This window comes from Trachinotus anak, unplaced genomic scaffold (assembly GCF_046630095.1).
Source record: "Trachinotus anak isolate AG129_WGS33_773 ecotype Australia unplaced genomic scaffold, CSIRO_AGI_Tana_v1 ptg000009l, whole genome shotgun sequence".
In the NCBI taxonomy this organism is placed as follows: domain Eukaryota; kingdom Metazoa; phylum Chordata; class Actinopteri; order Carangiformes; family Carangidae; genus Trachinotus; species Trachinotus anak.
This window is the reverse complement of record NW_027273860.1, coordinates 14,987,962-15,010,915: the sequence shown is the minus strand read 5'-3', so window position 1 is coordinate 15,010,915 and position 22,954 is coordinate 14,987,962. Positions and strand designations below refer to the sequence as shown.

Genomic DNA, 22,954 nt, shown 5'->3' with positions numbered 1-22,954 from the left:
TTTTCATCAGTTAAAGATCCTAAGATTATCACAGATGAGCACGACAATAGCCTGCTGCCACCACAAGTATGAAGGACATAACACAATGAACGCAACCAGGCATTGGATCCTTGATGGGAGAGAAATCTGTTCTGAGATCAGATGTAAGGAGAGATGTCTCTTCCACTTCAGTGTCGTTCTAACTGCTTTTATCATTTTATCATTCTAACTGTATTTTCAGCTTTAGCTGGGCAAGCACTGCTTGCCTTGCTTGCTCTGATGGCACGCCACTATTGCACACTACTGTACATTAGGGATGAACAATTGATCACACAATTGTTGTTAACTGGAGGTCAGTAAGATTAATGCAAAGAAAATGTTGGACTCCTTAATTTTCTCTTGACTCCGGCATAATTTGACCTGTGCTGACATACAGCTGCATGTCGTTATTCAACTGTCCAGGTGATGACCAGCAAACAATGTGGGATATGAAGATTATTGGCAGACTTCTATTAGAAAGCAAAAGCCATGACAACCCAGAGTTGCGTTGGTGGACTTTGGGAAGACTTTGGGAAGTGTGGCAGGAAAGCTGGTATACGTCCCACACTGGAGGGAGCAGCTCTCATATCAAAGTTTATTAGAGACTCAAAGCCATGACAACCCAGAGTTGAGACCAGGAAGTAGAGTTGAAGTCTTATACGCTTCTCTGTGCTTCAATTAGAGCAGTCACCTGCCATAAAACCTGTAGAAATTGTGACCACCTCAATTTCTTAACTCAGAAGTATGGACCAGGTCAAAAGGTTATTTAAAGAGTCACAAACATGATGAAGTAATAAAGAGGCAATACTTAATTAGAAATGATTAGAACACTTGGAATTCAACATAATACATATGCACTGCTGCAACAGGTCAGTTTCAGTCATGTCCCTTTAATGGTAGATTTCCCTTAGAAGAAAACATGAACATCATTAATAACTTGGAAATCACCACCAGGAAGACAGAAATGTGAAAATGTTCAGAAGATTAAACAATGTACTTTTACAAAAGTGTTTCATGCAATTCATACAAATGCTGAGAGGATGGGAATGATTACAATAAACTGTTCACCATGTTTTGTTCAAAATCGGCAACATATACAGCTTATTTTGTCACATAGCAGAACATATGTCTTACTAATTGTTCATTTTAATGTATAAAAAAAGGCAAACAAGTTCTGTTGGGAATTATTTTGTTTGCTTGTCATGGTCATACAATATATTTGCCTGCTCATAAGCAATAAAAGAGAAAAACTGTGTCTGTTTTGACTCAAGAAAGGCCTATGTTCGATGCAAAACAAAACCCAGTAAAAAATACTTACTCAGGGTTGGGAACAGTTGCAACATCTAAATTCTTCCATTCAAATAAGTATTGTGAATGATGTGTCATATGTAATCATCTTTAAATGGTTTGGGTAATTAACAGACATATGTTAAGTTTAATATATAAAAGTTTGGTTGGTCTAAACCAAATAGTATCTGAGTAACCGAGAGAAAAAAGTGCAAAAAGTGTTGAACCATCTCCAGTCTCCTCTATTGATATTGGACAGTATAGTATACTGTACATTGACATTACACAAGAGTGTTATTGAGTTTTGGTGTGAGTGATCGATTGAGAACGGTGTTGATTTCAAAATCTGACAGCAGCAGAACAGAAGGACCAGTGGTACCTGTCCGTCACACACCGTGGGTGGAGAAGAATCTCCCTCTTATCAGTAGAAGTTAGTCTGCCACGCCCTGTCAGGTAATATGAAACACATAAAAAGCTGCTTCTGTCACAGCCTCACACACTACGACCTGTCTGCACAGAGACTGCACTCTGCAAGCTGAACGTCTGACTCCATCTCATCACTGCTGTAAGTCCAACACTTTTACCTGCTAATGCTTTAAACTGGTCTGAACTAGTTATCACAGGATTCTCATCACACTCCACTCACACAACATACCTGCTGCTGTGAGAGAGGGCGGCAGACGTGTGCAGAGGGAAGTTTATTTTTCTCAAGGATTTTAGCTGTAAGAGGACGTTGTGAAAGAAGGTAGTGGCCAACTGTTGCTGTAGCAACTTGGTACCATGGTGAATTGGCCCACCAATGTTTGTCCTTGCAACAGTTAGTATATATATACTCTATATACTATATACTCGTCATGTACATGATGTACTGCCTCCTTTATAGCAGCAAGTATCAAGCTTTTACCACACAGGTACAAAACAGGATGTTTGAGTTCCTCTATTTTCTGTATTTAAGGCAGGCAAAATCAAAGCCATGGTTCTTCTTTTTCATTTTCCTGAGGATTCTGTGCTGTTTCTTTATTCTTTTTATATTAGATTCTGTAGCACTCAGAGACTGCTTTTTGTTAACCTTAAATAAAAGACTTAACCTTCATTGGGAGAAAACTCAAACAGCTTGGTCCTCCACACCTCTTTAAGGTAAATCCCACTGACATGATGGCTGTTGAAATAGATGTCAGGAGCCCAAAGTATTCTTTGCAGTTTCATTAGGAACAGGCTGGGGAATGCAAATAACGCTTAATGTTAATTTATATTAAGGGTGACTAACTACTGGACTGTCCCTGACTGTGAGGTTGCTCCCTGAGGTAAAAGAGAGGGAAAGTCACTGGGTGAGGCAGATCACAAAGAGACTCAAAAGCACCACAAAAAGATGTAAAACAACTATTTGGTTGTGCAATTGCAAAAGGGGTCCCACCCAATTACTGGCGCTTTTTGACTGCATTTGGAGGTTCCAGGTGTCTGCTTTGAAGTAAAGTTGAACAAAGACCTGATGTTGTCTCTGTCTCTATACAGGTTGAAGACAACATGGAAGCCAAGAAAATGTCAACACGCAAAGAGGTAAAACTCAAACATCTTGGTCCTCCACACCTCTTGAAGGTAAAAAGGTCATTTCCAATTAGGTCTAAAATAGACCTTGGGAGCCCAAAGTGTTCTTTCAGGCTCCGACAGGCTGCGGTATGCAAGGAATTGATAGTGTTAATTTATATTAAGGGTGACTCACCATCAGGCTGTCCCTTGACAGTGAGGCTGCTCCCTGGTGTATCTAGAAAAGGGGTACAAAGGGGAAAACCCTTGGGGAGACTCTTGGGGTGACAAGCAAAAGGACTACTACCCAATGAAATGACTTGTGCTTTCAGTGGCTCCAGGTGTCTGCTTAGGAGTAAAGCTGAACAAAGAACTGATGCTCTGTCTCCATATACAGGTTGAAGGCAACATGGAACCCGAGAAAATTTCAACACATCGTCAGTGCACGGTTGAGCTGGAGAATAAGCTCTCAGAGTACAGCCTGTCTAACCCACAGTGAGTACATACTTCAATTTCTCCAAGTGCTTCTTTTCTTACTTTTTATCTATTTTTCAGTCATCGTGCTTAGACTTAGACTTCTTTTCAAATGTTAATGCACAATTACTTTTTATTTTATCAGCTTAAAAAGGAAAAAATAAATCGTAATTGTGGTTTGTGCAAAACATTGGACGCCCTTTTACCTGTAAACCGCCAGTGGCACAGGAAACACTGATGGAGGGAAGCGTGGATTCCACTAAATAGTAGCATTTTCCTGAAAAGATGCAGCTGTTGCCATTGATACCGGTCAATACAGGCACATCAGTCCACCTGCCACATAACAGCCTATTGCAGAGTCAGATTATCAGATGATTATCACACATTAACACCTTTCTCTACCTGCAGGTATCTGTACTCACTCATGTTTCTCTTGTTTCAGAGTGTACACTGAGAGTGGAACCTGTGAAGACCCTCTTCCACCAGTACTCAAGCCCTCTGAATCTGGCAGCGCTCTGTTCAAGAAAACTCCTCATGCAGCTTGTGGAGCTGTTGGAGTCTTTATGTATGAGCTCCTCCATGTACCCACAAATGAGAAAAAAGGAAAAATAGGTGTCCTGTACTCTAATCCATATGACTTTGTCCTCTACTCTAACTGGCACGGAGTGGGTGTCTTTGACATGGACAAAAGCTGTGATTATGCTCTTTATGATCTGATGTACAACGGTGAAGAGAAGGGGTTTGTCAGAGGTAAAGCTAGTGGCCATGATCTGACTTACAGTCATCTTGATATTAAAATCAAAGCCTCCATGTCAGACGAATACCAACCTGTCATCAAGATACAGTTTCTGAACAATTAAAATAAAACAGCTGAAATGTGGAGCATCTTTAAACCCTGCAGACTTTTTTTTTCTTCTCATAAGATTTATTTTTTAGCTTATTTCTTCCATGCACGAATTGTCCCATTTGGACTACTAAGAGAGAAAGTCTAGATTAGGTCGCATGATAAATCTATTCTTATTTCACAATACCAATTTTCATTCTGTGCCTTAGTTCATTTCCTATATGTCTGTATGAACATTGCTACTGCTTGCTCTGTACGGCTAAATGGTGAACAGGTTAAGCAGAATCGACAGTTTTTCAGCATGTCTCTGTGAACATCTGTGTAATGCAAATACAATAAATGCTGACTGAAACAACGTGGTGTTAGGTGTAATATTTGGCCAAAAATCAACATGACACTGTTGTCAGTCCCAAATGTTAAATGTACAACCTAATCTAACTGTGGAACAAACTGCTGGAACACAATGATCAATCAATATAAAATATGTTAACAAATAATCCTAAACAAATGAATTTAGCTATTGTCTTCATCACAGTAGCCAACTACCTGCTGTACATTTAGCCTTTCTCTTGTGTTAGCTTTCTGTTACTATCTCTTATGTTAATGGGTCGGTTTTAACCCGTGTCTTAAATCAGCCATAAAATACCCAAAAACAATTATTTATCATCCAGTTTGTTTCTAACCTCTTGGTTACCTTGTTAGGCTTCCTTATCCATGAAACGATTGGTTTTAATATTTTTGTTGTGGCCCTCTGGGCGTTTCTTTTGACAGTTTTCAATATTTAAAAAATTGTCAAATGAACCTCAAGAGAATAATACAAATAAATAAAAGGTTGTTATGTTACCTGATTATTAGTGAAGGGTATTAGAACATATCTCTTAAATGTTCAAAAGATTTTTTTTTAAATTTTAATATTATTAACTATAGTAACATCTATGGTGACCCATATATATATTTACTTCAAGAAAAGGCAAAAAAACAAGTCTTCTTTTTCAAAAAATAGAAATTTAATACAAATACAAAATGAAAAGCAGAACTAGTAATAAATAATAAAAAAATCATAATAAAATGTAGATTTGCAAGGTCAAATAAACAACAAACAACAACCAATCAAGCAAATCAAACCAACAGAAATCAAGTACTAGTTCCATAAAAACTCTGTGTGCAAGAACATGCATGTGGATTTGTGTTTTTTTAGATGCATGTGTGGCAAAAAGTGACACTAGTGTGTTCTTTGCAGAGCTATTTTTTGCAGTAGAGGCACAATATGTTTGTACTAGGTCCATAAAATGTCTCTCTGTGCAAGAACATGCGTGTGTATGTGTGTGTGTTTAGATGCATGTGTGGCAAAAAGTGACACTTTTAGTGTGTTCTTTGCAGAGATATTTTTTGCAGGTGAAGCACAATGTGTTTGTCTTTCTGTCCTTATTGCTAGGGCAGACCTGACGCCTCTTTCTTTTAGAATCAGGTGGTCTCAGGTGGTTGTGGCTGTGGCTGTTGTGGTTGATGTTGAGGCAGGGCTGGCTGAGGAGGATGCTGGTGCTGATGCTCATCGTGTTGCTGTGGGCGTGGACGGAGTGCTTGGTGAGCTCTGCAGCTGTCTGACCAAGGCTGCAGCGGCTGGGTCTTGGGGGACCTGTTCCTTTTTCTCAATGTGCACCTTGACAAGGGAACTTCCTAGCTCCTCAACAAACATTCTCCGCTTGTTTTTTTTGGTTGAGTTCCACCCTTGGTGAATGTGGGTCCACAACACAAATGCATTGTATGCAGACACATCGAGGATGCTGTAAAACACAACCATTGGCCATCTCCTGGTCATTGGCTAGCAAGTGTAGGTGGCAGTCAGCTTGTCCAGGTTGTCCACTCCTCCTTTGTTTTTGTTATAGTCCAGGATGATTATGGGCTTTTTGTCACTTCCTGATGACACAGCTGCATCTTTGTGAAGAGTGGACATCAGTATTACATTCCGTCGTTTTTTTGGACAATATGAAACAGCAGTGGTGGTGTCTGTAAAAAAAAAACAAACTTTGAGGAAAGTGGAGCCCTGTTCTTCCACATGTGGCTGTGGACTTTTTTTCCTTCAAGGTTTGTATTAGCAATGATGACTTTTTTCAGTGACAATGGCATAAACAGATCAAAACACGTCTTGATGTCACTTACTCTCGTCACAGCAAACCTTGTGATCCCAGGGGTCATTTTGATGACATTTGCAGCAGCTGCCCTGCCATGTACGCCAGGAGGTACTGAGCTCCAACAGATGTTGCCACTTTTGGATTTGAATGTTTCAGCAGGAGCGGGAGCAGCTTCAGCACCGGTGACCTCCTCATCAGACTGATCAGATGTGTCTGTGTCTTCCGCTTGATACTCCACATCATCTTCCTCCTCAGAAACCTGCTCATCTGTATCGCTATGCTGCTGTGTGTCCTCTGCCTCATTGTCAGCAAAGATATGATCCAGAGCTTGGCTTACATTAAATCTTCTTCTCATTGCTGCATGCTGTAAACTGGAGATGTGTGACTCTGCAAGTCACCAACTCCAAACTGAATTGGCCTTAGGTGCCTGGACATGTCCGTCTTTGTTTGTTTTGTCAAACAGGCAAAGAGAGAAGCCCCTAACTGAAGCTCAAGTGGTTGGAGGAAGAGCTGGCTGTGGGTTGCTGGCTGACAGTATGTTTATGGTTTTAGTTTTGGCACTTATTATTGTTTTATAATCTTATATTATAACTGGGTCGAAACTGACCTGAACAACATAAAGGTCATAAGCAGAGCATTTTATAATTTAGTAAAACTGTTTTTTTTTTTTTTGTTTTTTTTTTTTTTTTTGTTGTTGTTGTAAATAGAAGTTCCTGACAAAGTCAAAAAGTCTTGATGCAATACACAAATGTATGTATTACTTTTATGCATTTAACCCTCAGATGCACGAGTGACTGGACCCTACACTCTTCCAAAAGTGGGTCAAAAATGACCCATATTAGAATCAATGTGTTTTCATGCCATTTTTGTCATTGTGGTTAAGAATAATCACTTGTATAATATTTAGTATTATATTTAGGACCACACAAGAATGATTTCATATTTGAAATATCTTTATTTTTCACTTTTTAACATTTTTGAAAAGGAAAATTACCCAGAACAGCAATAGAAAAATGTGAACATCCATTTTGTGTGTGTGTAACATAAGAGTAATGTTCTCAATAGATCAATATGTAGCTATATAAATAAATACACTCACACACACACACACAGACAATACATATAGGCCGCGTTCAGACTGCAGGCGAATCTGATTCAAATCAGATTCCTACTCAAATCCAATTTTTAGGGCTGACTGTCCACACTGTTTTTAACAAGTGTCCAAATCGGATATGGCTCTGTTCAGACTGTGCCACATTATTGACTGATCTGACAGGTTGCTGTTGTAATGGAGCGTCTGACGTCATATAATTGCGACAGCGACAACAAAAACAACAAACATGATGGAGGCAGGTCACCTCAGTATATTGGCCTTATCACTGTCAGACGCACTCGACATTTGCAACGCCGCAGGAAACTGGTAGGATTATACACAACAATGCTTCATGCTGCACTCACTGCCGGAGTTTCTGTGCAGCGATGACTGTGGTGCCACCCGAAGAGCTATGACTGGTGGGAAAATGTAGGCGTCGCGTAGAGTGACGTCACGGACAGTCAAAACCAATCTGAGTGTTTGGAGCTGTTCAGACTGAGACGCATCTGTCCAAATGCAATCTGAATCTACCTCCCAAAGGTGGTTTTGATCTGGTTTCCAAAAATCGGATTTCATGTGATCTGTGACTGTTCAGACTTCAAAAGAGCTCCAGTTCCAATCTGGATGGGCTAAAAATCGGATTTTGGCTGGCAGTCTGAACAAGGCCATAGTAATGTTAGCTAGCTAGTGTTAGCTAGTTATAAAGTAGGCAAATTTGTTGATAAATAATAACAACAGTCATGAAAGACACACACACTTCTGATATAGTCTGTGTTGTCCACAGTTAATTTATTCCTGACAGCCACAGTTGATAAGAATCAAAGGTTCCCATTGGATTCCATAGAAAATGCATGCGGGTCATTTTTGACCCACTTATGGAAGCTTGGGGTAGTAATACAAAAACTACAATTTCTTAAAATGTATCAAAGGTAAGTTAAAAATGTAAATGGCATTATATCAAAAACATGTTTTTTGAGGAATACCTGGAATATGAAATGATAACAATTTTTCATTACGAAGATATTTCCAGAAAACAACCTCACCAGGTCATTTTTGACCCACTTATGCATCTAAGGGTTAAAACCTATAAACGGGACGGTGCTGAGCCTAACACTAGAGGAAGGTTAAGGATTCAATGATCATAATGACTCACATACATATCTTAAATTGACATGAAAAATGTTCTTTGACCCATTGTGCATTGTGTGTGTGAGAGAGTGTGTTTTGCAATACAAAACCAGTCATTAAAACCATATTACATGAAGGAATATAGTATGATATCAAATAAACAAACAGCATACTGAAAGGGAGACACCACAATGTGGAATTATTCAGCACCCTCATTTCTTCTCACATGAGATGCAAGCTGAGGAGGAGAGGAAGGAACAAGAGGAGCGAAGAGACTGAAAATAAGTACATTAAATAGTCCTAAATGTTTGCTGAATGTACACAAATTCAAACTGATTTTTCCTAATTACACTATTTAATTGTTTTTAACAATATTTTTAAGTTGGGTACAGTGTAAAATGCTAATAAAATTAGGCATGGCATGTCATTTTCTGAAAAACACACAAAGGTCGGTTGAACATGTTGCAACCAGTTAATAAAAGCCTGTCTTAGTTTTTTGTTTTTTAAAAAAGTATTCGTAATGTTACAATTTTCTCCTTTTCCTCGTCACGTCTCTTCTGCTTGGAGGTGATGGCTGCAATTAAGAGACCCTGAAGGACAATAGGAGTGTCAAGGAGTTCCTCTTTCTCCTTGGTCGTCAGGTTGGTGAAGGGAAGGGAGAGACGGAGTCGAAGAAAGCATAGAAGTCTTTGGGTGAAGGTACAGGCTGGGGAAAAACAAGTGGAGAGGAGAGGAGAAAAAATAACAGAACCCAAACTATACAGTGTTTATACAAACTATACTGGGGTACAGTGTGGGATTCGGGAAAAAAACCTCAGCAACATAGGCATATATAAACAAACACATCTTACAACACAGTGACTCAAGACAATTTGCTCCAGGGGAGGGGGGGAAGGGGGGAGGAGGTGATTCCAGTGCAGACATCTTTTGAATGACAACTGACACTATGTCAGCCTAATACACCGATCAGCCATAACATTATGACCACCTGCTTATTTAGTAGGTCCCCCTTTTGCTGAAAAAACAGCCCTGAGCCTTTGAGGCATGGACTCCACTAGACCTCTGAAGGTATGCTGTGGTATCTTGCATCTAGCCATCAGTAGCAGATCTTTTAAGTACTGTAGGTTCAGAGGTGGGGCCTCCATGGATCAGACTTGTTTTTCCAACACATCACACAGATGCTTGACTGGATTGAGATCTGCAGAATTTGGAGGCCAGGTCAACACCTCGAACTCCTATTTAGTATCTTGGTGTCAAAAGCCTCCTTGCTGTCTGAGGGGTGGGCTTAATGGTTAGGAGCCCCAGGCAGAGACACATACTGACCGCACCCCAATCCCAAACCCTGCCACTTTCATTATTGCTGAGCAAGGAATCAGTATCAATGAGGGCTGCCAGACATTAACACTGCAGCCAATCCCTCCTGAGTGAGTACAGATGAATCTACACCTAATGTGACTGGTGACACTATATCAGAATCAGAATCAGAATCAGAATCAGAATCAGTTTTATTGCCAAGTATGTTTTCACATACAAGGAATTTTTTCTGGTGATTGGTGCAATTGATCTATTCAATTGATCATATTCTTTGATATTTGTTTGCCTGGGCCCTTGTTTGGGCATGGAGCCTGAAGCAATAATCTAATTTTGACTATTGTTCAGACTGCCTCCTGATCTGAGGTGGGGAGTATCCCAGCAGCAATGTCACTAACATCTGCCAAAACAAGCAAACATACTGATGAGAACTGGCTGCAACCCACACACCATTAATCACTGATCATCAAAAAAGCAATCAACCATTATCCCAAACTTATATTCTAGTATAGATAGAGATATATAATGGAGAGCATTTTGAACTTTGACCTGGATAAATGACTCATTGCTTCTTGGTGTGTAGGGTTTTTTTTTTGTTTAACAGCAAATATGGAACAGGAACAGAAAACAAATTATTTAACAGACTCAGGTGTGTCTGCCTCCATACTGTATAAAGCCAAATCAAAACACAATTATGTAAGTAAGTGTGAACACAGCTGCACTGCGATGTCTGGCTGACTGTGCGGGCTCTGATACAGACAGAGATAGCACCTGTAACTGTGTGCAGAGGGTGTGTCATATTTGCTCTGTCGTCTGTTTGAATCTGTTATCTTTATTGAACATTCATGTCAGAAACATTATGAGTTGTAGTGAAACCACTTCTGCTTGGACCTACTGTGAACTCATATCACAGCCGCTGTGACTAAGAAAGTGGTTGGAGTGTGGAAATTAACACGTAACAGAGGGATCGCTGGCAGTGACACTCCAAGAATAACCTTTTATTGAAAAAAAACTCTGATCTGTTTGATAGATTACGCGTAGGAGGGAGTCTTTTATTATCACTTTTATTACTATAAACAGAGTAATACAGTCTATAGGAGGAAGGTCCCTTCCCCTCCTGACATAGTCCTCCCCAGGACCAGCCAATTAGGGCTGGCATAATGTTATGTCTACCTCTGATGAGGTCACGCCAGAGGCATTCCACATAGTGAGAGACGAAACAAATGCTATGAAAGAGAATCACAGCACTTGTTTTATGTAAAACTATATTCAAAGGTATACTGAAGCTTCCACAGGGTGAGCTAGATAGATCTAGATCTAGAGTGAGCTAGAAGTACAAAATGTCATTTGTGTCTCTCCACTGCCGCTCTTGAAATGTGAAATTGATGGGGGAAAAAGCACAGAACCTTTAACACTAGGACAGCTGAGAAAGTCACTTTGACCGTTTTAAAATGTACATGTGTAATAACTTTGTTAAATGAGAAAATACAGCACTGCTGCTTCTTGACTTTTCATAAAAGTGTCAGTATTTTCATTTAAAATAGTTTTCATGTAAATTACACAAAAGGCAAAGAAAATATGATAATTTTTACCTATTTCAGCCATAGACGGTCATATTGACCGCACAGAATTTTGTACTATTCTATTCATTATCTGCTGTGGGCTTGGAGATGCTTCAGAACTTGGACAGCGGTCATTCTGATGCAGGGGGTCTGTTGTAGGTGGAAACTGACAGCGAGTTTTCCAGGGTGGATGAAAACACTTTCTGATTCCAAATCCATACCAAGGAAAATCAGGCAGATACTTTCATCAGTGACTGTGGATCCAGATATATTCTTTTCACGGCTGACACACCAGGTGATCTCCGCTGTCCTGGCCTATGCTGAGCCAACGAGCGCTCAGCCTGCCCTTAGAGTCATCTCAGCCAGAGGTGGCTATGGAAAAGGGAGGGATGGTACAGTGTGGACTGTGATGCCTAGTTAAAGATGCCTAGTTAAACAATCCAATATCAGTTGAAATGTTTGCTTCATTTAGAACATTTGCAGCACTTTATCTTCCCTCTCCTGCTGTGCCTGAAACAACCCCATGTCAAATAACCCAAACTATCACTTTGAACGCTGAATCCACCTTCATGATCACTGACAACCGAGAGTACCTTTTTCCGCTCACTTTAAAAACTCTCACCATACATCACTTCTTGTCAACTCTTATCTACATCCTGTTCTTTTGCCTTGAGCAACTGTTTTACCAAAATCTCCACATTTGTGTCCATATTTATTTTGTGGCATCATCCCTGACCTCCCTGTTGACCTCTGTGTTCGCCTTGTTGGAGCAGCTCAACTCACTCCTCACTGAGACCTCAGGCTCTCTTACAAGATGATGCTTTTTGTCCTACTCTGTCACTTTTTTGCATGTGACTTTACTTGCCTTTGCCTTCTTCAGAAGAGGCGAATGTTGAAATTCCAAGTGGTAACCCCATACTTTCTGCTCACACGCAGCCGACACTGGGAAAGGACAGGCCACACCTTTCATAGGAAGTGCAAATCAGTTCAGTACTTTTTGCGTAATCCTGCTGAAAAACAAACAGATGTGCTAGAAAACATTATTTCCTTGATTGAAGTAACAAAAACATAGATATGGACTAGATGCAATTGGAAGGATAATGACATAAAAGCAAATTAAAAAGAAATTGAGAAAACAAGGAATCTTGCAGATTTTACTACAACGTGTGTGTGTCAGTTTCTGTTTTCCTTTTTACATTTTGACCTGGTTGTAAAATATTGATAAACATGCCACAGTCAAAAGGCCTCACACAATTGATCCAACTGACTTAAAATTTCACCCACAAGTCCAGCTCGATGTGATCTACAAAAAAGCTTCCTGGACCATAAAAGTCTTCTAGAAGAATTTCAGCATTAGCAACACCAAATTTGGTATACAGCCTTAAGATACAAATTTCTTTTAGAAAGAACAAGATCAGTCAAAAAGCATGTCTGTCATCAACAACATCTTTGCAAGCTGAGTTGGAATGAGTCACAGACACAAAAATTGGCACCATGACTATAAATAATGTGCTAATGCTTCACACAAAGTATGATCTCAATTGGCTCGGTGGTGGCACTATAATTAAGGGTCAAAGAGTTTTAGAGGCTGTCCTACTGACTCCAAATGTAACTCATGCCTACAACGCAATATGTTCAACAAAAAGCCTGTGTGATGACAGAGGCCACCAAGATGGACTTTTAGTTTTTTGTGTAAAATTTTGGTGTTGTGGTCTTGCTGATGTGACTGAGCCTAAATACTGGTACACCGAATCCAACTTCAAGATCAATGACAACTGAAAGTAGCTTTTTCCCAAACCCTCTTCATCTGCCTTTAGCAACTGTTGTAGCGAAATCTCCAAATTTGTGTCCATATGTGTACATTGCTGTCCTCAAATGAGTGTCGCTGTCCCTAAAATGTAGGTGGACTGCTGAGTCCTGACCTGAGGACTTGTCTCTTCTGTGTTGTGTCATGCCCTTGTGAAGAGGTTGTTTTCTTAGATTTATTCCATTTCATTTATTTTAAGTCTTCCATGACCAGGATGACTGAGAATCTACACAGACATACATAAGACAGTGTTGTCTACATTTAGAGGTCTCAGTCAGTTAGCTGTGGGATATAACTTGAGCTGTGTTTTTTTTTTTTTTTTTTTTTACCTATATGTTGTGGCGACCCCTATGGTCGGTGATGGTATTGTACACCTCTGGTTGTTAGTGCTTCCTGGTGACACCTGGGCCCAGTGTTCACCAGCCTATAAAAGGCACTTCCTGTTACTCATCTCGCTCTCCCTCTCTTTGTAGGCATCTCCGGTGGTGTTGGGTGCTGCTCTAGGTCTTCTGTTATTCATTTGTTTGTTTTATGCACCTTACAACACCTACAAACATGTCCACTCACACAACATACACTTCACACTGACTTACTGATTGTCACACTCCATGAGTTAGGGTTTTTTGGTTAGGAATTATGATTTTATTGCTTTTGATTATTTAATAAACAATTATGTTTTGTTGTTAACATGGTGTGTCTCCCTCTTTGTCATGGCTGTGAGAGCCAGGCTGTGACAATGTGTTTACATCTTGCTGTTGACTGGGCCTGACCTAACCTAGCATAGCACAGCACAGCTAAGAGCAGCATTGTTAACTTTGGTTGATGTACACGTATTGATTAGGTTAAGGAACTGGGCACTAAAGGAACTTAGCAAGAAACAGCAGGGGAGAAGCCATCGCTAACTGCTAAGCTAAAGAAATTTGCAGAACTGAACAGCATGTAAACAACTGTTCATTTACAAGAAAGTCACCAAAAGAATAGAGCTATAAGTGTTTAAACAGAACTAGTGCAAGTTTAAATGTATGGCAAGTAGTTAGCCACAGTAATGAAAACAATAATTAAATTTACTGCGTAGACAAAGCAACACATTACACAAAGTGACAAAATGTGCTAACCAGAGCACTTCAACTGAGGAATTTACAGAGTTTATCAATAGGATTATTTATGTTAACATCTTTTATACTGATTGATTTTTGTATTCTTTGGGTCGAGTGGTTTATTCCACTGTTAGATTAGGTTGTACATTGAATGTTTGACATTGACAATACTGTCATGTTGAATTTTATATTAAAAAACTACACCCCAGACCATGTTGTTTCTGTCAGCATTTATTGTATTTGCAATACACAGGTGTTCACAAAGACATGCTGAAAGACTGCGAATGCTGCCCAACACTGAAACAGCTATTTTCACTCATTTTATTTTATTTTATCTTTAAGCACAGCAGGTTTCCAGAGTTTATGAAAGAATGATTTTGTAAATAACAACAGACAACAAAATACTGTTCACCATTTAGCCATGCAGAGCAAGCTGTAGCAAAGTTCATACAGAGATATATGAAATAAAATGAGGCACAGAATGAAAAGTGACATTGTGAAATAAGAGAAAATTTGTCATTTGACATAAGTTAGACTTTTTCTCTTAGTGAGCCAATTGGGATGAATGGTGCATGTAGGAGATGAGCTAAAAGATAAATCTTGTGAGCAGAAAAAAAAAGGTCTGCAGGGTTTAAAGATGCTCCACATTTCAGCTGTTTTAGTTGTGAAGATTTAACTCGATGACAGGTTCGTAACTGTCTGACATGGAGGCATTGACGGTGACACCACGATCAGTGTAAGTCACAGCAGGGTCACTAGCTTTGCGTCTGACAAACCCGCTCTCTGTGTTGTAATACATCTCTTGATAGAGACCTTCATCGCAGCTTTTGTCCATGGCAAAGATACCCACTGCGTACCAGTTATCGAACAGGTTAAAGTCATAAGGATTAGAGAACATGACACCGAGTTTTCCTTTGTACTGATTTGAGGGTACATGGAGGAGCGAATACGTAAAGACTCCAACAGCTCCACAAGCTGCATTAGGAGTTTTTATGAACAGACCGCTGCCAGATTCAGAGGGCTTGATCTCTGTTGTGAGAGTCTCTTCACAGGATCCACTCTCAATGTACACTCTGAAAAAAGAGAAACACGAGTGAGTATAGATACCTGCAGGTGAAGAAAAATGTTAATGTGGTTTGAAATCCTCAGAGTCAGGTAAGAAGATGGAGATAAGAAAGATAATCTGACTGCTATGTAGGAGGTGGACTGATGTGCCTGTATTGACCAGTAACAAGGGCAACTGCTGTGCCCTCTCACTTTCACCTTCCTGGCTGACTGCAGATCAATGCTACTATTTCGTGGAATCCACTCCTCCCTCCATCGGTGTTTCCTTTGCAACTGGTGGTTTACAGGTAGAAGGGCGTCCAATGTTTTGCATAAATTACGTTTACAGTTTAACTGTTTTCTATTTAAGTTGATGAAAAAAGATGTAATATCCGAAAAATGCCTAACCACAAATACTAGAAAATAGATGAAATGTAGAAAAAGAAACACTGTGAGGAAGTAAAGTCTGTACTTACTGTGGGTTACACAGGCTGTACTCAGAGTGCTTATTCTCAATCTTAATTTTGCACTGACGATGTGTTGGAATAATCTTGTCTTCCATGTTGCCTTCAACCTGTATATGGAGACAGAGCATCAGTTCTTTGTTCAGCTTTACTCCTAAGCAGACACCTGGAGCCACTGAAAGCACAAGTCATTTCATTGGGTAGTAGTCCTTTTGCTTGTCTCCCCAAGGGTTTTCCCCTTTGTACCCCTTTTCTAGATACACCAGGGAGCAGCCTCACTGTCAAGGGACAGCCTGATGGTGAGTCACCCTTAATATAAATTAACACTATCAATTCCTTGCATACCGCAGCCTGTCGGAGCCTGAAAGAACACTTTGGGCTCCCAAGGTCTATTTTAGACCTAATTGGAAATGACCTTTTTACCTTCAAGAGGTGTGGAGGACCAAGATGTTTGAGTTTTACCTCTTTGCGTGTTGACATTTTCTTGGCTTCCATGTTGTCTTCAACCTGTATAGAGACAGAGACAACATCAGGTCTTTGTTCAACTTTACTTCAAAGCAGACACCTGGAACCTCCAAATGCAGTCAAAAAGCGCCAGTAATTGGGTGGGACCCCTTTTGCAATTGCACAACCAAATAGTTGTTTTACGTCTCTTTGTGGTGCTTTTGAGTCTCTTTGTGATCTGCCTCACCCAGTGACTTTCCCTCTCTTTTACCTCAGGGAGCAACCTCACAGTCAGGGACAGTCCAGTAGTTAGTCACCCTTAATATAAATTAACATTAAGCGTTATTTGCATTCCCCAGCCTGTTCCTAATGAAACTGCAAAGAATACTTTGGGCTCCTGACATCTATTTCAACAGCCATCATGTCAGTGGGACTTACCTTAAAGAGGTGTGGAGGACCAAGCTGTTTGAGTTTTCTCCCAATGAAGGTTAAGTCTTTTATTTAAGGTTAACAAAAAGCAGTCTCTGAGTGCTACAGAATCTAATATAAAAAGAATAAAGAAACAGCACAGAATCCTCAGGAAAATGAAAAAGAAGAACCATGGCTTTGATTTTGCCTGCCTTAAATACAGAAAATAGAGGAACTCAAACATCCTGTTTTGTACCTGTGTGGTAAAAGCTTGATACTTGCTGCTATAAAGGAGGCAGTACATCATGTACATGACGAGTATATAGTATATAGAGTATATATATACTAACTGTTGCAAGGACAAACATTGGTGGGCCAATTCACCATGGTACCAAGTTGCTACAGCAACAGTTGGCCACTACCTTCTTTCACAACGTCCTCTTACAGCTAAAATCCTTGAGAAAAATAAACTTCCCTCTGCACACGTCTGCCGCCCTCTCTCACAGCAGCAGGTATGTTGTGTGAGTGGAGTGTGATGAGAATCCTGTGATAACTAGTTCAGACCAGTTTAAAGCATTAGCAGGTAAAAGTGTTGGACTTACAGCAGTGATGAGATGGAGTCAGACGTTCAGCTTGCAGAGTGCAGTCTCTGTGCAGACAGGTCGTAGTGTGTGAGGCTGTGACAGAAGCAGCTTTTTATGTGTTTCATATTACCTGACAGGGCGTGGCAGACTTTAACTTCTACTGATAAGAGGGAGATTCTTCTCCACCCACGGTGTGGGACGGACAGGTACCACTGGTCCTTCTGTTCTGCTGCTGTCAGATTTTGAAATCAACACCGTTCTCAATCGATCACTCACACCAAAACTGTCAATAACACTCTTGTGTAATGTCAATGTACAGTATACTATACTGTCCAATATCAATAGAGGAGACTGGAGATGGTTCAACACTTTTTGCACTTTTTTCTCTCGGTTACTCAGATACTATTTGGTTTAGACCAACCAAACTTTTATATATTAAACTTAACATATGTCTGTTAATTACCCAAACCATTTAAAGATGATTACATATGACACATCATTCACAATACTTATTTGAATGGAAGAATTTAGATGTTGCAACTGTTCCCAACCCTGAGTAAGTATTTTTTACTGGGTTTTGTTTTGCATCGAACATAGGCCTTTCTTGAGTCAAAACAGACACAGTTTTTCTCTTTTATTGCTTATGAGCAGGCAAATATATTGTATGACCATGACAAGCAAACAAAATAATTCCCAACAGAACTTGTTTGCCTTTTTTTATACATTAAAATGAACAATTAGTAAGACATATGTTCTGCTATGTGACAAAATAAGCTGTATATGTTGCCGATTTTGAACAAAACATGGTGAACAGTTTATTGTAATCATTTCCATCCTATCAGCATTTGTATGAATTGCATAAAACACTTTTGTAAAAGTACATTGTTTAATCTTCTGAACATTTTCACATTTCTGTCTTCCTGGTGGTGATTTCCAAGTTATTAATGATGTTCATGTTTTCTTCTAAGGGAAATCTACCATTAAAGGGACATGACTGAAACTGACCTGTTGCAGCAGTGCATATGTATTATGTTGAATTCCAAGTGTTCTAATCATTTCTAATTAAGTATTGCCTCTTTATTACTTCATCATGTTTGTGACTCTTTAAGTAACCTTTTGACCTGGCCCATATGTCTGAGTTAAGAAATTGAGGTGGTCACAATTTCTACAGGCTTTATGGCAGGTGACTGCTCTAATAGAAGCACAGAGAAGCGTATAAGACTTCAACTCTACTTCCTGGTCTCAACTCTGGGTTGTCATGGCTTTGAGTCTCTAATAAACTTTGATATGAGAGCTGCTCCCTCCAGTGTGGGACGTATACCAGCTTTCCTACCACACTTCCCAAAGTCTTCCCAAAGTCCACCAACTCAACTCTGGGTTGTCATGGCTTTTGCTTTCTAATGGAAGTCTGCCAATAATCTTCATATCCCACATTGTTTGCTGGTCATCACCTGGACAGTTGAATAATGACATGCAGCTGTATGTCAGCACAGGTCAAATTATGCCGGAGTCCAGAGAAAATTAAGGAGTCCAACATTTTCTTTGCATTAATCTTACTGACCTCCAGTTAACAACAATTGTGTGATCAATTGTTCATCCCTAATGTACAGTAGTGTGCAATAGTGGCGTGCCATCAGAGCAAGCAAGGCAAGCAGTGCTTGCCCAGCTAAAGCTGAAAATACAGTTAGAATGATAAAATGATAAAAGCAGTTAGAACGACACTGAAGTGGAAGAGACATCTCTCCTTACATCTGATCTCAGAACAGATTTCTTTCCCATCAAGGATCCGATGCCTGGTTGCGTTCATTGTGTTATTTCCTTCACACTTGTGGTGGCAGCAGGCTATTGTCGTGCTCATCTGTGATAATCTTAGGATCTTTAACTGATGAAAAGCTCCAGCCAAAGTGTGCTGGGCAAGCTTTCCTGGACTCCGACCTGTCCTTGGTTTCTGCCCTTCTTAGATTGGTTATGATATTGCACGCATCATGCACAGACCAGTGTTTGGAAGCTAAACCCTCACATTAAGTGTTAAGAGGCAGCAGTAGCAGTAAACGATCAATTTACAGTAATATTGTCATATGGTAGAGGTTGGCTGCTCGGTTCTGCTGGCCTGTCTGTAAAAGTCACCATATGCCACTGCTGTGGAAGATCTACACGATCAATGATCTATCAGATGATAAAGATTATTCAAAAGCTTTAAGCACAAGCAGATATGTTGACTTGTAAATTGGGTATGTGTGAAGTGACAGCTAAGATCTCTCTCCTTAAAGCTTTTATACCCCACTGCATACTGCCCCCCTGCCACTTTGATACAGTAAAGGCAGCGGAGACTAACCAGTGGCTAATTATAAAAGCATGAGGCTGCAGCACTATCCATATGTTTGTTAATGTTGGCTGTTGCAGATATATAGATGTATGTGTAGGTTATTTGATTCTGCAAATAGTATCATCTACAACTGAGCTCTGTCAGCTTCTCAACTAGAAAGTGCATCCACTGGTGTTCCAGCCTGAATGCAAATTTCTGATTATTGAATGTCTTATTTTTTATGTGTAATTCATTTTTGTTTTTCTCTTGCCATGGATCCCAATGAGCTGTGTCCTTAATGAATGAATGATTATTTCTATTATTATATAATATGTATTTAAACATGTTGTTTTGTGAGAAACCAAATCATGTTTACAACTTCCTATACTATGCACTACAAGCCCCATTCACACGCACATCCATACAGCACTTTCCTGTTACACATACACAGCGGTAACTCATTGGGGGTAATTTGGAAGTAGTAAGAACTCTGACTAATCTCAAAGAAGATCAGTGTTTTGATTGATTACAGAACATTCTTATTAGCTGAGCTCAGCTGCTACTGTTACATTTCATTTGTTAAAAAAGGACTTGGTGTTGAAATTCACTTTGGGAGGCACCTTCACCTCAAAATTAAAAAAATGTAATTGAAAAAAAAAATGTAATTGAAAAAATTTTAATAGCTCATTGGGGGTAATTTGGGCTTCAGTATCTTGCACAGGGACATTTGGACATATGGACTGGAGGAATGTGCTGGTGTCATAACTCATAAAAATGTCATAGTGCTGTAAGTTATAAGATTATGAATTTACTTAATAAATAATGTTCATGACACTCAAACAGGAAACACTCAAACCTGGCAGCTCATTTCAGTTTAATGTACAAGATGTTTGGTGTTAATGCACAAAATCCACAGTCCTTGTTTTATGCTAAATATATTCAAAAGTTTACTTGCAGCTTCTATGAAGCTGCTGCAGAGTGAGTTGGATAAATCAAGTACAACATATCGTCTTTGTGTTACTGTCAATGCTCATGAAATTTGAAACTCATGGGAAACATTAACATATCACCCTGTAGGCAAAAACACAGTTTGTGCTGTTTTCATTGGAATTAGTTTATTATTATTATTTATGTCATCTGGCACAGCTCACAGTTTGCTCAAATTAGCTGGAATGAGGTAGAAAAAGTGAAACTTGGCCCAATGCCTGGAAATGATGCTCATTACCTGCCCAAGAAGTATGAGCCCAATCTGCCTCCTTTGCAAAGGGCAGGGCTTCACAAATATTGGCCATAACTAATTAACCATTTGTCCAGTCACCATAAAACTTGGGATATATCTTCTGGCCATGATAGGAAACATGTCAACCACAGCATTTTCATCTTCACCCATGGGGGGTGCCATAAATACCAAAAATGTTTACCTCAAAATCTGGTGGACAGAATTTCACCAAATTTGGTATATTTGTTCTCAGGATAAGTATTAACCTAAATCTGAAGTGCCATATTGACTGATGAATGTGGGCATAGTTTATTCATCAATATCTGCCATCTTCAGCATTTGATCAATTGCAGCTCATCTTACTCATCAACACCCCAGGTTCCAGAGGATGTTTGTCTTGTTCTGTCACTTCTTCCAGTGTGACTTTACTTGCCTTTGTCATAAGCAGATAGTTTCTGCTCACACCCACCTGATATTGAGCAAGGACAGGGTGCACCCTCAACTGCCTGTCAGTTTATCACAGGGCTGACATGTAGAGACAAACTACTGACATTCACACTTATGGGGAATGTCTTTAGATTGTGGAAGGAAGCCAGAGTACCATATAAAAACCCACACAGGCCTGAGGGGTACATGCAAACTTCAAACAGAGAGATGCCAACTGTTGGGCAAGCTTGAACCCAGAACATTCCTGCTGTGAGGTCACAGTGCTGACAAGTTAATTAAATTAATTGAATTGCCAAATACCCAAAGCACATTGCTCTTGTCCCTTGGATTCCAAAGCATTAAAGTAAATGAAATTAATAATAATACATGATACATAATACATGAATATAATAAAGTACAAAGTAGGATTTTTTTTTAGCATGGCAACCGTGCACTTAAAAAAAAAAAAAAGAACAATCTATTGTGCAAATTGCATTTTCAGGTTTGTCGTTTTGTACCAGGTCTGCACTGGCACATGCTGCCTCCACGAAACAGTCTGTGGGACCAAGTGTAGACTGATCGCAGAACACAGGTTTGTTCCATTTTATTTCCCCGTTGAAGGTTTTTTGGAGAGTTTTTGAGTTTTCAGGCACAGTGTCGTATGCCGTACAGAATGATTGCTTGCATTACTTTTGCAATGGGTTTTGCGTTCCCTGTGATACACAGAGGAAGGCTGAGCTGTGTTATGATGTAGTTTTATGTGTTATGCATTAGACTGCTGCTGGTTGTGACCACAGCAGGAATAATAGTACCCTCAACTGTGTCTGCTGAGAGGTACATCTACAGTTATGGTAAATAACTAGTGGAGCTGGTTACCAGAGCTTGTTAATGCAGCTGATCATTATGAGGTTAGGAGGTTGTTATGATTCTGGCTCTGACATATTCATTCATAATAGCTGTAACACTAATGGGTGTGTATCTGTGCAGTGGGTTTTCACATGACTGTGTTGGTTAAACATCGTATTGAAGCCGCTGTGTTCCTGGACTCCTGTGGTGTGTTGGTCAGCACATCTGTCAAACCTGATAGAACCTTTCTCAGGTCATGCTAACGGGGGAAGTAAAGAGTCACAGTGGTCCAATTCCAAGTCATCCATGACCAGGATGACTGAGATTCTTCACAGACATACATCAGAGACCTATTTCTTCAGTCAGTTGCAGCAGAGCACAAATTACGTCTCTTCTGCAGCACAATGCAGACATCTCGTTTGGGCTTTTTGTGTTTGCAGCAAAAAAAAAAAACTGTTAGTAGTTGACTTAATATTGTTGTTGTGGAATAAATTCTAATACTTATCTTGTCACAGTAGATTTGAGGATGACCGCTATGAAGCTCAGGATGGAGTTGTTTGATTAAACACTGCCCTCTGGTGGTTCCAGGAGAATCACACAATTCATATGTAATTGGTGAGTGATGGTCAGTGGTTCTCAAAACTTTACATTGCTCAGGCAAATTATTTTGAACTGCCATTTTGATAAAGCTCAAAGACAACTCAGTCAGTTGGTTGTTAACCTATATTTGTTTTCATTTTATCAAACTGTCCCCATGAAAAGTTGTTGACTCAGCTGTGTTCAGCTCCTGTTTGCAGTGTAGCCATGAATGTTCAAACAACATTCGCTGGATTACAGTGATACTGAACAAAACTTAAAAATGAGATCAATCTCAGGGAAGTTCTGTAGTTAAAAGGAGTGTATTTTTTCTGTTTCTTTCTTCTCTAAACTGATTTAT

The 22,954-nt window shown here is 39.7% G+C and overlaps 2 protein-coding genes across 2 annotated transcripts; one reads left to right on the top strand and one right to left on the bottom strand.

Annotated features, from left to right (window-relative positions):
- Nucleotides 1-1,758: 1,758 nt before the first annotated feature.
- Nucleotides 1,759-4,502, top strand: LOC139625500 (uncharacterized). The gene is made up of 4 exons (XM_071485533.1): nucleotides 1,759-1,870; nucleotides 2,818-2,862; nucleotides 3,227-3,324; nucleotides 3,746-4,502. Exons 2-4 carry the CDS (start codon nucleotides 2,830-2,832, stop codon nucleotides 4,161-4,163), a joined length of 549 nt encoding a protein of 182 aa, XP_071341634.1. The 5' UTR covers nucleotides 1,759-1,870; nucleotides 2,818-2,829; the 3' UTR covers nucleotides 4,164-4,502.
- A 9,990-nt stretch (nucleotides 4,503-14,492) lies between these two features.
- Nucleotides 14,493-16,494, bottom strand: LOC139625501 (uncharacterized). The gene is made up of 4 exons (XM_071485534.1): nucleotides 16,477-16,494; nucleotides 16,248-16,292; nucleotides 15,798-15,895; nucleotides 14,493-15,350 (listed from the first exon to the last, which is right to left on the bottom strand). The coding sequence occupies exons 2-4, from the start codon at nucleotides 16,278-16,280 to the stop codon at nucleotides 14,936-14,938; spliced, it is 546 nt and encodes a 181-aa protein (XP_071341635.1). The 5' UTR covers nucleotides 16,281-16,292; nucleotides 16,477-16,494; the 3' UTR covers nucleotides 14,493-14,935.
- Between the last annotated feature and the right edge of the window lie 6,460 nt (nucleotides 16,495-22,954).